The 15541-nt window shown below is 39.9% G+C and overlaps 2 protein-coding genes across 2 annotated transcripts; one reads left to right on the top strand and one right to left on the bottom strand.

Moving 5' to 3' along the window:
- Nucleotides 1–11: 11 nt before the first annotated feature.
- On the bottom strand, nucleotides 12–3686 carry EAE97_008662 (uncharacterized protein). Its single transcript, XM_038879177.1, has 2 exons — nucleotides 2385–3686; nucleotides 12–2291 (listed from the first exon to the last, which is right to left on the bottom strand). The coding sequence occupies exons 1-2, from the start codon at nucleotides 3507–3509 to the stop codon at nucleotides 549–551; spliced, it is 2868 nt and encodes a 955-aa protein (XP_038730259.1). The 5' UTR covers nucleotides 3510–3686; the 3' UTR covers nucleotides 12–548.
- Nucleotides 3687–12654: 8968 nt separating this feature from the next.
- On the top strand, nucleotides 12655–15111 carry EAE97_008661 (uncharacterized protein; the record flags this gene model as incomplete). The annotated part of the gene is made up of 1 exon (XM_038879176.1): nucleotides 12655–15111. The coding sequence occupies one exon, from the start codon at nucleotides 12655–12657 to the stop codon at nucleotides 15109–15111; it is 2457 nt and encodes an 818-aa protein (XP_038730258.1).
- Nucleotides 15112–15541: the final 430 nt, after the last annotated feature.

Genomic DNA, 15541 nt, shown 5'->3' with positions numbered 1-15541 from the left:
ACAATGCCACCATCATGCCTTGACAAAGAAAGAAAAAGAACACTCTACATTTATTTATCACTAGTGAATAAAAATAATAATACATTCATAAATAGACACCTATCACCTATCACCTCCAATGCCAGACTCCTACCAATCCACCTGGATCCATCTCCTTGTATGCCAAAGCGGAATTCCAATCGAATAGCCCATATCCAGCAACAATTCAAAGTGATTGTATAAACACATAAAGCGAGCAACCCAAAATTTCCCAAGCTCAGGCGGAAAACCCGCGCGCCCAAGACAAGCAGCAATATGTACCTAGAGAGTATACCCCTCAACCCTCTCGCTGATATGTAACCCCGCTGATATGTAATCCTCAAACCCCTCTAATCGTGCCATCGTATGTACCCAGGGTATCTTGAAAAAAATGTTTCTCTCCCTATGGTGATAAAATCAAAAATACTGTAAAGAAATCCTCCCCCTAATAATCCTGTTCGCAAAAGCGTTGAAACGAAACCGTAAAGAACTCCATATTTTCTTTGTACAAATGAGACCGTAAATGAAATTTATTGATAAGCACCGTGTTGCGAAGGGCCTAATGGTTCCCTACTTCTCATAAGGCTACCAGCTCTGCTTCTAGCGGCGAATGTTAACGGGGCAGACACCTTTCTCTGCCCACGTTCTTCTGCCAGTCTTCCTGAAAGGCTTGTAGTATCTCGCTCTGGAGTTCGCTCAAGATATCTTCGGCCACTGCCACCCGTGCTTGAGTTTATAATAATTTCCCTTTCTGGTGTTCGTTCATAATATCTTCTGCTGGGGGTCGATTGAGTGAGTAAAGAAGATTGTGCCACCCTGTTAGGACTGAGGGCTGTAGTATGAGATCTCCTGAGTGCTAATGATGACGAGATTGCGCCAGATCTAGGATCGTCGTCGGGTAGGGGATGACGCGATAATTCGTCTCGTGGAATTTCTCCCCTGCGTCCAAGTTCTGTCTTCGCCCTTGAAGGTGCTCTAAATCGGGCCTCGACTGTTTCTTGGAGATCTTCGGTTTCAGCGCGTCGATTACGAAGTAATAAAGATGTGCGACGTCCTGCAGCTAAACTTTGTGGTGTTGTATTCTCAGGTGGTGGATATCTCAAGGTTGGTAACGCAGTTGTTGCGAGAAGGCTGCTTCGTCGGGCTTCGAGACGACTATAGGATCTTGGGCTTGCTTTTAATCTTGCTACGTCACCAGAAGGAGGTAGCCTCGGACTGACAGGCTCGATACTCTGTCGAACTTCAGTATCTTGACCATGGCCATTTTGTCGGATCTGTGTCAGTGTAGTATCGGGATCGTTTGATCTTCTTTCCGACAATGAAAGACAAAGCTCCGTTAAGCTGCGACACAAACTGTCTGCTTTTCGACGAACTTGTCGATCAGAAATGTTAGGTTGTGCTCCACCAATGACTGACTGGGAACTTGATATAGGCCCAGGTTGACCAGAAGTTCCCATCATGGCAGATATTGCCAAGGCATCATTTGCTGAAGCCTCTAAAGACTTGTAAATCTCGGGATCGAGTAAAGGCTTAGAATTCATTAGAGCAGACCGTAGGAGAGGATGATTTTCGGCTTTAGACATATCAACAGTGGGAGCTTCAGTAGGTGATATGCTATTGCCTCGTCCACGCTTAGGTGATGTCGACATGGTAGTTTCCGTTGTGGTCGCAGTGGGAGGACGCTCATGGGTGGCTCGCGAGACTGCTGCACCAGATGTGGTGGGTAATTTCCCCGTCAGTTCCAATCTATGTATGCGCGATTTTAGATCGTCCAATTCGTCCCAAACGGTTGAAGGTGCAGTGGTGGACACGGTGGATGCAGTGCCTTCTGTTACACGCTGTGTTTCATGTTGATCGCTGATCTCCATCGGTTGCGCAACAAGTGGAGAAGAATGATAAGCAGTGGTTCGGGGAACGGAATACGAATTGGACAAGTTTGATTGTCGGTATGCAGTGATTGTTCGGTCCTGTAAAGATGGTCGTCGTCCAGCATATGGCTGTGGTTCGGAATCGACTTCTCGGTTATTCGTTCGTGGAGTTGTAGGGGTCGACAGCGATGTGGCTGCAAATGATCGCTTCTTTTGCTCGTTCGAAGTCGAGATCGCTGAAGGAGGCCCTCTCCTTGCGAATGAATTATCCCCTGAATCTCGCAGTAAACTTTCTGCATCCTCTGCGTAACGAATTGTAGGTTTTGTTTCTTGCTCAGGTTCACGACGAAGATATGAAGCACGAAAGTTAGGAGCAGGGAGCGATTGGCGCATGCCGATGCGGGACTATTGATGAATTAGATATCTCAAGCCAATCATGGTAACTATTCTGATGCGAGTTGGAGTCGTAAAGATAGGAAAAGATAAGAATATAATTACCTTTTTAAAATCCAATCTACTGAAGGCTGGAAGGTTCTTTTGGCGGTTCAAATCGTCTTCCTCTTGCGCAACCTGTAAGAATAAATCCGCTTCATCGGAGTTTCGTTCATCTGGTGAATCTCTCCGAGGGTTCCGCCCCTCTAAACTCCTCAATGCCGATTCCCTCTCAGCTAGATCTGGTTCCATTCTTTTATTGTTTGTGACACCCCTTGGCGGTAAGGTTACAGGACGTGATGGGTTATTCTCCAATGATATTTGAGGTGCATAGGATGTTGAAGGAGAGGGAGATTGATCCAAATGAGATTGATCCGCGATCCAATTTGTGGTTTGTGAAATATATGATGCGCCTTGGGATAACATGGTCGGAGTAGTTTCTTTTGCGACTTCAGCCGTTATTGCATTCTTTCCATTGGCGTTCGTTAACAGGTTCCTTGCTTTTTTTTCAGAGGTGCCAATCCTTGACGATGTTTCGTGTTGAAGTTTGGTGGAAGTATTAGTCGTGGCTGAAGGTTTGTTTGGCGTTGGCGTGGGATAAGATAATGTTCGACGCGATGATGCTGATTTAGGTGAAGCTGCTCTAACCGGACTGCCAGTGAATGAACTCAATATTCGGGTACGAAATGGTTCTTTCTTATTATTATTCTGATTTGTTGGACTAAAGGGGGTCGCAATAGTAGAATGGTTTCCCGTGAATTTTAAATCAAAACTAGAAGATTTAAGTTTCAGATTTAGATGACTATTACTATTGTTGCTGTTTTTGTTGCTTAGCTGCTCAGCACCACCAGCACCACCAGCGAGATTCATGTTGGAATTGGGATTGGAAGCGGAAGTGGAAGTGGAAGTGGAAGTGGAATTGATATTGATATTGGAATTTGTAGGAAAAGTAGAAGTAGAAGTAGAAGTATTTCCACCCGGCGCCAGACTCGAGTCAGCTGATGGTTGTGATAATGTTGAGCGATGATATGGTTTGGATTTGGATGCGGTTGGTATTTGTGTGACTATCTCGGGCGCATCATGTACTCTTGGAAGTTTGGAGGAGTTATGAACGACTCTATGGGAATGAAATGATAGCGGTCTTGGTTTTGACTTTGTGGTAGTAGTTGGTGACTGAGGGACTTGTGACATCTTGAATAAAAATAGGTCAACATATCAAGTCCAAGCGAAGTGAAAAAAAAAAGATAGGTATGGAGAGAGGAGAGGAGGAGAGAGGAGAGGGGAGAGCGAGCCCAAAAGGAATAAAAATGGATAGATGGAGAATGTGTGTGTGTGTGTGTGTGTGTGTGTGTGTGTGTGTGTGTGTGTTTGTGTGTGAATGTGTGTGAATGTCACTGTCACTGTCAATGTTAATGTTAATGTTAATGTCAGTGTTTAAAATGTGAAGGAGAAAAAGGAAAAAAAGCAAATAAAATCACATAACCAGGTTAGGTAGAATGATGTGAGAGAACGGAGAACATCTATCTACTGGGTACTTAGGTTCACACTTGTCAGGTTCCGTCGTCCAAGGAGATCTGAGCACCACTGGGTAAAGGGTAAAATGGGTAGGGTAGCTCTGCTCGCTCCTATGCAAAAAGTAGCTGCATCAATTGATCCATACCCGCAGCATCAAAGATTTAATAACGAGATGGAGAGCTGTGCCCCATAACAAAAAAAGTAAATATGCGAATCGTAATTGGATAGATGAGAATAATTGGAGAATTGATAACGGATTCATGTATCCTGTGAGATTGCTTTTATTATCTGACAATTGTGTATATATATCTGGGTATACATACATATAGATACATATAGGCAGGTATACATATATTCATTCATTCATACATACATATATATACACAAATACACACACATACAATTCATGCCACCAGTACCTTATGAAGAGAATGAAGAGAATGAAGACAATAAAGAGAATACAGATACACAACGAGAACATCTACATCTACATCTACATCTATCTACCTAGTACACAAAGGCAGAATGCGACTGTGTGCTTAGATCCCTCTATCAAATCCCGTAACTCCTACTCATCGACTGAGATACTTGGTGTAGGTACCTTTGTATATTTAATCTATCTACGGGATTTGATTCTTTCTTGTTCTTTCATCACATTTCTCATGTGTCCTCTCGGGATTCCATTATGTTTCAATCAATCACCAGTATTTCATTCAACTCCATCTTATCACTCACTACCTAATCAAGTGGGAGCTTTTGTCAGTGCTGCATCGCATAAATGGCCCTGTCAAGATGCAATCAATCAACCGTAATTTCCATCTCTGCACTCACATTAGGGCTTCCGAAACCCTCACACTCTTTTGGTAGCGACTTTTGCGCAAGAAAATCTGTCAAAGTATGGGTAGATCTCTCTCTCCCCCTTTTCCTCATCGACACAAACATTTAACATTCAAGCTTATTCCTAGAAATTGGTAGCCCTGCCTGGACATTCCCCTATATCTGGTCGAAAAAAGGTTGTTCTTATCGGAAGTCATATTAAGATAATGATAATGACGACTACCTTAGTCGGTGGAGCATAATATTAGTCTTCATGCAGCTGCAGCAGAGGGTGTACAATTGAAATGTTCTCACACATTCGACACCTTCTACTGTCTCTTGATTCGAAGAAGACCGAGCCTCTCACGCTCTTGGTTTGGGAAGCTTGACCCTCTCTTTACACCTGACGCATGTAACTAGTAAATTACTTATCCACCATGACCTCTCACTGCATACATTGTGCTCTACGCGAGAAACGTGCATATTGATGGGTCGATGTGTTGGATGTGGTGAGGGGAACTTTTCAACATGAGAAATACAGAAGGTGGTCATTCTGAGATCATGAATAAGGACCTCGCATCAAATCACATCACATCGTATCGTATCGTATCGTATCTGACTGAACGGATTAGATAACGTATCTCGATTGTCCAAAACCTGATGACAACGATTGTCAGAATCAGGTTGAGAGCACATGTTATTTGAATCTTCACATTAGGTGAGACACCAATAATATTGTGAGGGGAAGCACGACAAATCGACAAATCGCCACTCGCATGGAGTAGGTGTAAACCCTCAGGGCCTAGCTCGGGCCGTGGCGACTGTCAAGCGGAGAAATAATTTGTATCATCCTGTACTGTACCATCATTCAGCTCCTGTGACCTGCCTGTACTGGCATGGCAGTCCACTTTCAAAAATAGCTTTTCATTATTATTGTGACTCTCAGTAGGTAGGCTCGTAGGCAGGTAGGTGCTAGGAAACTCGAATCGTGTGACAAATGGTATCTTGTGTACGAGATGTGTAATTGTACAGAGTCGATGTCATGGTTCGAGACCAGTTCTATAACCCTACTCGCAGCCGTGGTTCTGCAAGGCCTCGGGTGTCAAGGAAAAGTGGTAGTATCGTACAGCCTCAACTGCAAGTCAGATTCTCTGGACGGTTGAATGGCTGACCAGCTAGTCTTGGATACCAATGGTCAAGAAATGACTGCCGAAGATCGGAAGCATTTTCGAACCAACCGGTTGATATAGATTGTGTTGGATATACTAGCTAGGTAATCATATAAACTTTCTTCCCGCATAGTCGAGGTAGAGAGCCGAGAGAGCCTCTTAACCTTAAAATCGGCCAAACGAACGAATTCTTCATACAGTTCGAAGAGTTGAGCCGATATTCAATGGATTGATTGACTTGAACTTGAGAGACATGATGATATGAAAGATGTACGCAGCTCTATGTTTTACTTGGTGTCAGTTCTTATGTATAACGTGGTTTATCATCGAGTAGCCCACTTTCATTTCAATTTATATTTTCAAATCTATATTATTTAACAATAATTAAATTAATTAATTAAAACTATTAAAAATCTAATAATTTAGAATTTATTATATTATTTTAATAGATTTTTGTATTATATTCTATTTTTTTTATATTTATTATAATATTAATTAAAAGATTTTTTTTTAAAATTCTTTTCTTTTTAATATTTATTATATTGAATTTAAATATCAATCTTTTATTGAAATAATATATCAAAAGTCTTTTATTTAATAAGTATTTTTTTTTTAATATAATTAGATTTTTTTTGTATATTAATATTTATTTAATACTTTATTTATTATTCAAAATATACAAATCTTTATATTTAAAAGTATATTTTTATAAACTAAATTTTTTATATCTTTAATTAAAGCTAATATAATTTTGAATATAGGTATAAAGGAATTTATTTAATAACAAATTATTCGAGATTTAATTAATATTAATTAAAAAAAGTTTTAATTAAATTATAAAAAGTTTAAAAATTTATTAATTTAAATCAAAAAAGAAGGAGGTAATATATAAATTCAAATATTTAATTTCAAAAGTATAATTTTAAAATTAAATAGAATTAATCTATTTCTTGAAATCCTGATTTTATATTCTAAAAAGTAATTGATTTCTTATATATAATTTTAAAAGCTATAAAGAATTCAATTTTTGAAATATAATTAATATATATTTAATAAATCTATTAATTTAATTATTATATAAATGTTTTAGATTATTAAAATAGTTAATATTAAATAATTAAATTAAATAATTTAAATACAATAATAAATATAAATATATAATATTATTCTTTTTATAATATATTTAAAAAATTATTGATTTATGATTTTTATATTTATTTAATATTAATATTCAATATTTGCTTTTTGTTCGATTCTTAATATATTTATTACAGTATTTCAATTATTCTAAATTTATTTTATTATTATGTATTTATAAAAATATAGATTTAATAATTTATTTTATAAAAAGATTTGTTTTGATATATTAATTAAGAGATAAATTTGTTTTTTAAATTATTAGAATAAGAGAATAGTTTTATTCTCTCTATTTCCGTATATTATTACTATAATGCATTTTTAATGGTCTAGTATATTGTTTTGCTTCTATTATTTCATTTATATTAATTATTATTATTATTGCTATACATATAATTTCTATTATAAAATCTATTTTGTTAAAATTATAAAAATCTTTATTTAAAATACTATATTTGCTTGCATATTTGCAATTAATCAAAATTACTTTTTAAAAATTATAAATATAATTAAAACATATTTTTAATTCGATTAATATATTTATATTTTTTAATCAAGAATATTATTTACTATATTTTTTATATTCTTTAATTTAAATGAAAATCCTTTTAAATCTATATTGAATATATATTGAATAATTATTTTTTCTTTTAATTCTATAATCTTATAACAATTCACTTGAGTTTTTATAAAATAAAATAAATCTTTTATTTTATATTAAAGAATTATATAAAAAATATTATAAAATATAACAATCTTTTGAATACTTAATTTTTTATTTTTATAAATAGTTTCGATAATAAGGAGTATATAAGCTTTTTGATTATTCGAATTTATTATAGATTATTAATAAAATATATATTGAAAGAGACAGATGTAAATTGAGGTGAAAGTGGGCCACTCGATGATATAGGCCACTTGATGATAAACCATGTTATTTGATGAGTGGGCAATGATTAGTTTGACCCTCCAATGAATCATCCAAACTTTATTTAGAATCTCTCATTAAAAAAGTGTCGGGGATACCTGAAAATTTCTCAAATTGTTGCAGCGGTTGTGGGCCGTAATATGATGTACTGCATGTACATTCAGGGGCAAGGACCCATTGATGTCCCAGAACCACGAGGGCAAAATGAGTGTTGACCCAAAGAGGTGACCTTGATGCGGAGGGCGTAATTTGGTCTGGCCAAATGGGTATTGAATCTCGTCTCGTCTCGTCTCGTCTCGCAAATGGAACCGGTTGTCTAAGGACCATCAAATATATGCTTTTATCACAAGTCTTCAGCTTTCTCGTGAAATCGATCGTTCGCAGTTTGCAGTTTGCAGTTCGCAGTTCGCAGTTCGCAGTCCCCAATTCCAAGTCCCCAGTCCCCAGTCCCCAGTCCCCAGTTCCCAGTTCCCCCCGGTAGATAGCTACTAGCTAGATGTTCGTCCCAACTTCGGCTTAGTAAAGTACCTATTGACTTGTGTTTTAAGGCGATTCGAGTTGTGGATAGTAGGTACGTAGATCGCGGCTGAGTCTCTTTCTCTGTAACAAAATAATGTGAGACTTCTTAGACTGCATCGAACCCCAGGATGCGAATTGAGTTTTTCCCGTTTTTCCATGATGAAATATAAGACCGAGGTTTTAAAAACGGTAACTACCTCGAGATTACCTACGTTCACAAATTACATGTTACGCACAAAACATGGTCTATTTACATAACAAGCCGCCACACAAGTTTTCTTCAGGGTCGTCCTTGAACATAATCAATATTTGATTAGCATAACGGTGAAGATTCTCCACCTTCTTCCACTTTCTTTTTTTTCTTTGGCCATGTCTATATTTATCTTGCCTTTGGAATTGGAAGTAGTCCCCTGACGAAGACGAAGAAGACCTGTATATGAACAAAGCTTCGATAGTTGGAAAAAAAAAAAGGATAAGATGAACTCGGGGGATGAAAGTCTGTACTCTGTAATTTTGGGGTTGCTGTCTCAATATTCATGCCTCGCTCGGATCGATAGCGAAAGTATATCATGAAGCAGATATACTTTTCAGCGGTTCGATCGGCTTCAATACCGGACTAGTCTTATGTACTTGTCGCTGCTCTTGCTCAAGCGTCTCGTGTTCCTTGCGATGGCCTTCCAAGTATCAATTTTTACACAGGAGCTACCCAGCTGCCACCGTTCTATGGAATGTTGTTCGTACTCGCAGTCTCGTCGTCCCGTAGTTTCGTAACTCGTTACCAACCGTTGTAATGAGATTTCCCATGTGGGGTGTTCTGAAATGCAATGACCTGGATCATGCTCTGGTAGGAGATGAATATGGGATAGCATGCCCAAGAATCAATTTCATCCCCCGCAATACTGGGAGGCGACAAATTGGATATGACCCAGAAATAGGATTCGGGAGCGAGAGGAGAAACCCTGACGATTTCTTCTTTGATTCATGAATCTTCGGTCTCTGCTCTGTTCTTGGACTTGGCCTTGGAGATGATGGCAATACAGGACAAGGACAATCAATTAATGTACGTACAAGTCAAGTCAAGTCAAGTCAAGTCAAGTCAAGTCAAGGAGTAAGTAGGAGGTAGGTCACTGTAGGTGCACTGTACTGTGTATACCCGAGGAAGACTACTAGGTACCTGGTAGATTACCCCAGCCACACTGAGCCTCAACAATCCAGAATCTCTCTCTCTCTCTCTCTCTCTCTCTCTCGCTCTCTCGCTCTCTGAGGTCTCTTTTTTTGTTTCCCTCTTTTCTTTGCCTGGTCTCCATGATCAGACGGAGTGAGCTTGGAGGAGGGGAAGGGAGGTGATATGACCTATTAGAGCATCAAAGCAAATGCAATTGACCCTTGATAATCCGTGATAATCCGTGATGAAGCATGATGATCCATGATTATCCTTGATCACGGAAGAAGTGATCAATCATTTCTACTTTTGGAAACGAGTAATTATTTTATTTTTTTCTCTTTCTTTCTCTCTCTTCTCTCTCTTCTCTCTCTCATCAATTCTATTGGCGTGGCATCGGATATTCATAGTTTGTTTCACATATTCATCATGGATGTTTAGGACCAATTAAACTGGAGAGACAAAAAGTGGTTAAATCTATTTTGGCAACGCGTATGAAGTAAGTGCTGGGTAATAGATACTAGATACTCGATACTAGATACCAGGTAGGTATGCAGTGTGAGAGTGAGTGTGAAATCCTGAGGCAATCGAATCAGTATCAGTATTGGTGGTAGGTATTGTATTACTGTATTCCACTTGACCCATTTGCCATTTACCATTTGCCATTCGCCATTCGCCATTCGCCATTTGCCTGGACTGGACTGGACAACAAGCAAGCCATGAAGTGATGAAGCGGGTTCCAGCTTGTTTTTTTCCATGCACCGAATTGTCAATTTTGTAGCTTCGATTTGGGTTTTTTTTCTTCTCTCTTTTCTAATAAGCCTCTCTCTCTCTCTCTCTCTCTCTGTGTATCTGTGACTTATTTTTTCTTTAATTTTATGTTTCTCTCACCTAAACCCTTCTTCTCTGATACCAATTAACTAACTGTGTTTCTTACACACTCTATACTCGACACTCTACACCCTACCCCCAAAATTCCATACTTTTATATCATCTCATTCGTCCAGTACACATCCATCCATCCATCCATCCATCGTCTTCTCTACCTTTTCTCTTTCTCTCTCTCTCTCTCTCTCTCTCTCTCTCTCTCTCTCTCTCTCTCTCTCTCTACCAGTATATTTCATCAGTTTAACATTATGATTTTCATTGTCTGACATCATTCTTCTCCGCTTCTCACCTCTTTTATATCTTTCCTTTTGATTTTTTTCTTTTCGAGGACTCGATCGAATTCTCTTTGCGACCGAAAAGCCGCGGCCATTCCTTTGTTCTCGAATCTCGAATCTCGAATCTCGAATCTCGACCGACACTCAAAACACGCATTCATAGACATCAGCTTGCAGGCCGGTTCAATCATTCGATCGATCGGTCAATCCGTCGAGGCGCAAACCACCATACATTTGGCGCATCAGAGTTCCAAGAGGACGACTTCGATTTTGCTTTAATCGAAGTTGACATTGACATTGAACTTGTGCGGGATTCTAAACATCAGAATATTCTATTCGATATTATTGTCGAAAGGTTGAGGATTCATTCACGACAAAGCATCTTCACCAGGCGCAAAGAGAGAAGGAAACTTCCAATCTCGAAGATACAAAATCACAAAGCGAGTATTCTCATCTCAAGCTTCGAGCGATTCCATTCCTACAGCTCCCCAACTTCCCCTTCAGGTACCCCAAACGAAGTACCAGCCCTATTTGAGATACCCCACGGAAATCAACAAATACAATCTGTTCCTTTCATCTGTTCATTCTTGATCGGATCAATTAACTCTTATCTCTCTACCATTTGTTCATCCGTCTATCTATTCTTCCTCTCCACGAGCGATTCTGCACTTACTCACTCACACCCACCCACCCACCTGCTCAACCTGATTCGATCAATAAAGGAAGATATACTTTGCAAAGGATATATATATATATATATATATATCTGAACATTATCTCCAAAGTTACACACTTTACAACGCCCATCTCATCTCATCAAATCAAATCAATCCAATCCAATCCAATCTCGAATTTATCCTTCCTTCATCCTCGACGGCTTTCGTGCAGACGGAAGGCTTGGCTTGGGTACACCCGCCTTATTACACAGTACCCTACTCTCTTATAATAGTTGCAGGCAATAGAGAGAGAAAACTCACGCACACATACATACTCACACACACACACACACACACACACACATACATACATACATACATACATAGTAAGGGATCTTTTTTACTTTGGCTTTGTATTACTTTATTATTTTATTGGTTCACATTTACCCGCCCTGTCTATTTTTAAACCCCCTGCATTTCACTTTGTTACCCTTATTCGCTGAGAACGGTGCGCTGACTTATTAGTTTTCAAACTTACCTACCTCTACTATACCTAGTAGCATTCTAGTGCTCAGCAACCCTGCCCACCACCACCACCACCACCACCACCAACATTGTCGAGACATCCTCGTTTCTCGAAACTCTCAATCCTTCAATCTTGTTTCCCCCCCCCCCTCCCCCAAAAAAGAAAAAAGATACAATTTGGAAAGTTTGACATTTTTCCAACAATAACAATATATCCTGTTATAATCGGTCATTCGTAATTTGACCCGGTCATATATCAAAAAACCTGCCTATCCTATTATTCACTCAGGTACACACACAACTTCGAATAATAATAACTGCGGCGTCTCGCGTGCAATAACCAGGTAAGGCAAAGATTAGGTTACCCCTCGAGGCAATTATTACTTTGTTCTCAAACTCATCTCTTACGACCATTCGCTGTATGCATTCCAATCACTTTGCCTGAACCATTACTTCTTGCGCCATTCCATATTCCATCGCAAAATAAAAGATCAAGGCGCATTTGACGTTGGTTTTGGTTGTCAACCCTTTCCTTTTCCTGGAAGTTTGCCATTCAATTGGGAAACGATCTCAAGGGCTTCATAACTTCAAGTGAGTGAGTGAATTCCATTACCTTTTTTTTTGTTTAATTCTTTTAAGCTGGCTTCCTTTTCTTATTGTTGCCTTCATTGGTTCTAGTCTCGTTATTAAACAAACAACAAAAGAATCTCGTTTGTACTTATCATTGTGCTCTTTGACAAGCGATGATGGCTGGTCCAACAAGCATTGCAATTGCTAACAATGCAACTTTGAAAAGGTCTTTTACGGCGATCACACCTTCACCACCTTCGCCCGACTTGAGCGGACTATCTAAAACATATTGGGGTATACGATTAGTCCGGAGCGCACACGAATCATTGGCGCAGGCTCCAGTAGTCAAACGTCGCAATCTTTCTGAAAGACGGAAGATGCCATCAGCAGCTGGTCCCCGAATGTACGAGAATCATATACCTTCATTCATGTCAGTGTATGGTATGGATTCGAACATAATGGATGGTTCATCGTTAGACGGCACTCACACCAAACTATCGGCTAGTCCGTATGACAATCAACAATTACATCAAAACTCAGAAGTCAAGACCGATAGCAACTTGCTTCAGATACATTCCCATCAACATCGGGAAAGTACTTCAACACAAGCATCCGATTCGACCGACTCTTCACCCACCACGACAGTATCTACGGTAGATTCATCTTCACTATCAGATCCATCACCAAGTTCTTCGCCTGAATCGCCAATCACACTCGTCCCATTATCTTCATTCACTGGGTCTTCGTTTGGTCTAGATTCTTTTCAAAATTTAAAGATGGGCGAAGTAGATACAAGGCCGCCGCCAATAACGATTGAACGACCTATGACTTCACCTTCTCCAAGGAAGAAGAATCCCAAAAGTCTGGCTCTCAATCTTCGACCAAGCATTGATGAATTCACCTCGGAACCGGCTTCCCCTTCGTTTATTAAACCGCCACCACTGAAGGCTAGGAAAAAGCCAAGTATATTAAGTTTAAATACTGGAACCGCAAACCTAACTTTGGAACCGATGGGACAAGGAACATCGTCAATGTTGCAACGAAGAGGTCTGAAACATTCTGTCTCGTCGCCGCAAATGCTTTCAATGACAACACCAGGCTTTGGTCCTGGTGGTGGAATGACATTGGGTGACTCTTCTAGAGGATTTGGAGGTTCGAGATTAAAAGAATCTGGCGTCCCGAGAGATACATTCACCATTAATGAAGATGATGCACCCTCACCAACAGGAGTTCAGATGGCAACTCGAGCACCAGGGATGTCTATTGGCGGTGATTCATTCGACAGGCCACCTACCGGCGAGGATTGCAAGTCTCCATCATATCCTGACGGTCCAATCCTCATGCATGAGCCAACCATTCACCTCTACTCAGAGCCAAAAATGGAGGAGGCTGCAGAATTCGATGTTGTGATCAATGTCGCGAGGGAAGTGAAAAATCCATTCGAGGCAAAATTGGAAGAAATGGAGAAGGAGAAAGAGGAGAAGCAGAAAAGAGTTAGCTACATGACTGCCGCATCCAGGCACAACTCTGTGGATCCATATGCCGAGATACCCGGTACAGCTGGAACCATTTCCTCTTTCCAAACTGCTTACGAGACTCAACCGGCTGGTTCCGAATCGAGTTCTGCGGAGTCATCTCCATCTACTCCACGACCTAACACCTCGGAAATGAAGATTCCCGAGTACATCCATATTCCTTGGGACCATAACACAGATGTGCAAGATGAATTGTGGGATTTGTGCCAAACTATAGAATCAAGAGCTAAGGTGGGCAAAAGGGTTCTGGTGCATTGCCAGCAAGGAGCTAGCCGATCGGCAACCTTAATCATTGCATATGGAATGTACATCAACCAAGATTTATCGGCAAACGAAGCGTACAATTTGGCACAATCGAAGTCACGTTGGGTCAATCCTAACATGTCTCTTCTCTTCTCGTTGAATGACTTCAAAAAGGTTATCGAGAGAAAGAAGTTGGAGAAACAGGCAGCTCAAAATAAAGACACAGTCATCAGGAATAGAAGTATGACTCGACACAGGCAGTCGCTCTCTGCCAGTGATCTCGACACCGCATCTTCCCCGGGTCGTAACAGAGCAAACTCGTCTCATGTTTCGCCGCCTAGAGATCCGGTTGTCAGAGAGCCTTTGGTCACGAAGATCTCCTCAATCAAGGAGTCCGAGGCCAAAGAAGAGACGAATTCTGTTTGTAATTCGGCAATCGATAGTCTAGGCCGTTTTGACTTCGGATTTGGTGACCTTCCACGCATTGAACCTTTTACCAAATTCGAAGATAGTCCCAGGGTCGATCGATTACCATCACAAGAAGACAAATGGCAGCTTGATACGATGTCTCCTCGACCACAGGATGACGACGCGCAATCTGATATAATGTCGCCGCGTATAACTGAGATGACCCGTAATCCTCTCGAACATGCCTTCTCACGTGGTATTCCACAAGAATCTTCCTCCAGTGGAACACCCAGCCTCTTCTCTCCACGTGGATTCGATTTTCAGCGAACAACATTCTTCCCTCCAACGGTCGCAATTCATCCAAACCTCCCTCCCGCACATGATCCTAGGAGTCCACCTATAACAGGAGAAGCTACTATTACACGATCTATCGACGATTTTCTTTGAGCATTTGCAGAGCACATAGAATCCATCCTACTAAAGAATATCACCATAATGTCTTTGACCGATGTTTTATCTATACCAAATTTCGCAAGCATTATAAGTACACATTTAGTTGTATGCCAAATTTTGGATTATCATTCGGCGTTTCTTATTCTTCTTTTCATTTCTCATTTCTCAAATTTATAAGCAACACGCCGGTTTCTTTTTTTTTTTTTCATGATGGACGAAGATGGAAGGGCGTTTGCATAAGTTCGTGGCGTTGGATACGTAGGCAGGTCATCGTTACCGCCTCGCTGTAAGATTTTAATGAATTGTCCCTTTGTTCTCAAAGGAAGTGGGGGGATGGTATGGAAGAGGTGGAGTGGAGGAATAGGGTACTCACTTAGTTGAGACTTGGAACCATGAAGGAAATATGATGAGGCGAATAAATTAA

The sequence above is a fragment of the Botrytis byssoidea genome (genome assembly GCF_014898295.1).
Source record: "Botrytis byssoidea strain MUCL 94 chromosome Unknown BBYS_018, whole genome shotgun sequence".
NCBI lineage: Eukaryota > Fungi > Ascomycota > Leotiomycetes > Helotiales > Sclerotiniaceae > Botrytis > Botrytis byssoidea.
Note: the sequence above shows the minus strand (reverse complement) of the source record. Positions and strands in the feature narration are given on the sequence as shown.

Coding starts and splice junctions, on each gene's coding strand:
- EAE97_008662 (XM_038879177.1), bottom strand. CDS start 3,509: ATGTCACAAGTCCCTCAGTCACCAACTACTACCACAAAGTCAAAACCA. Junction 2,292..2,384: donor GTAGATTGGATTTTAAAAAG/GTAATTATATTC, acceptor ATTCATCAATAG/TCCCGCATCGGCATGCGCCA.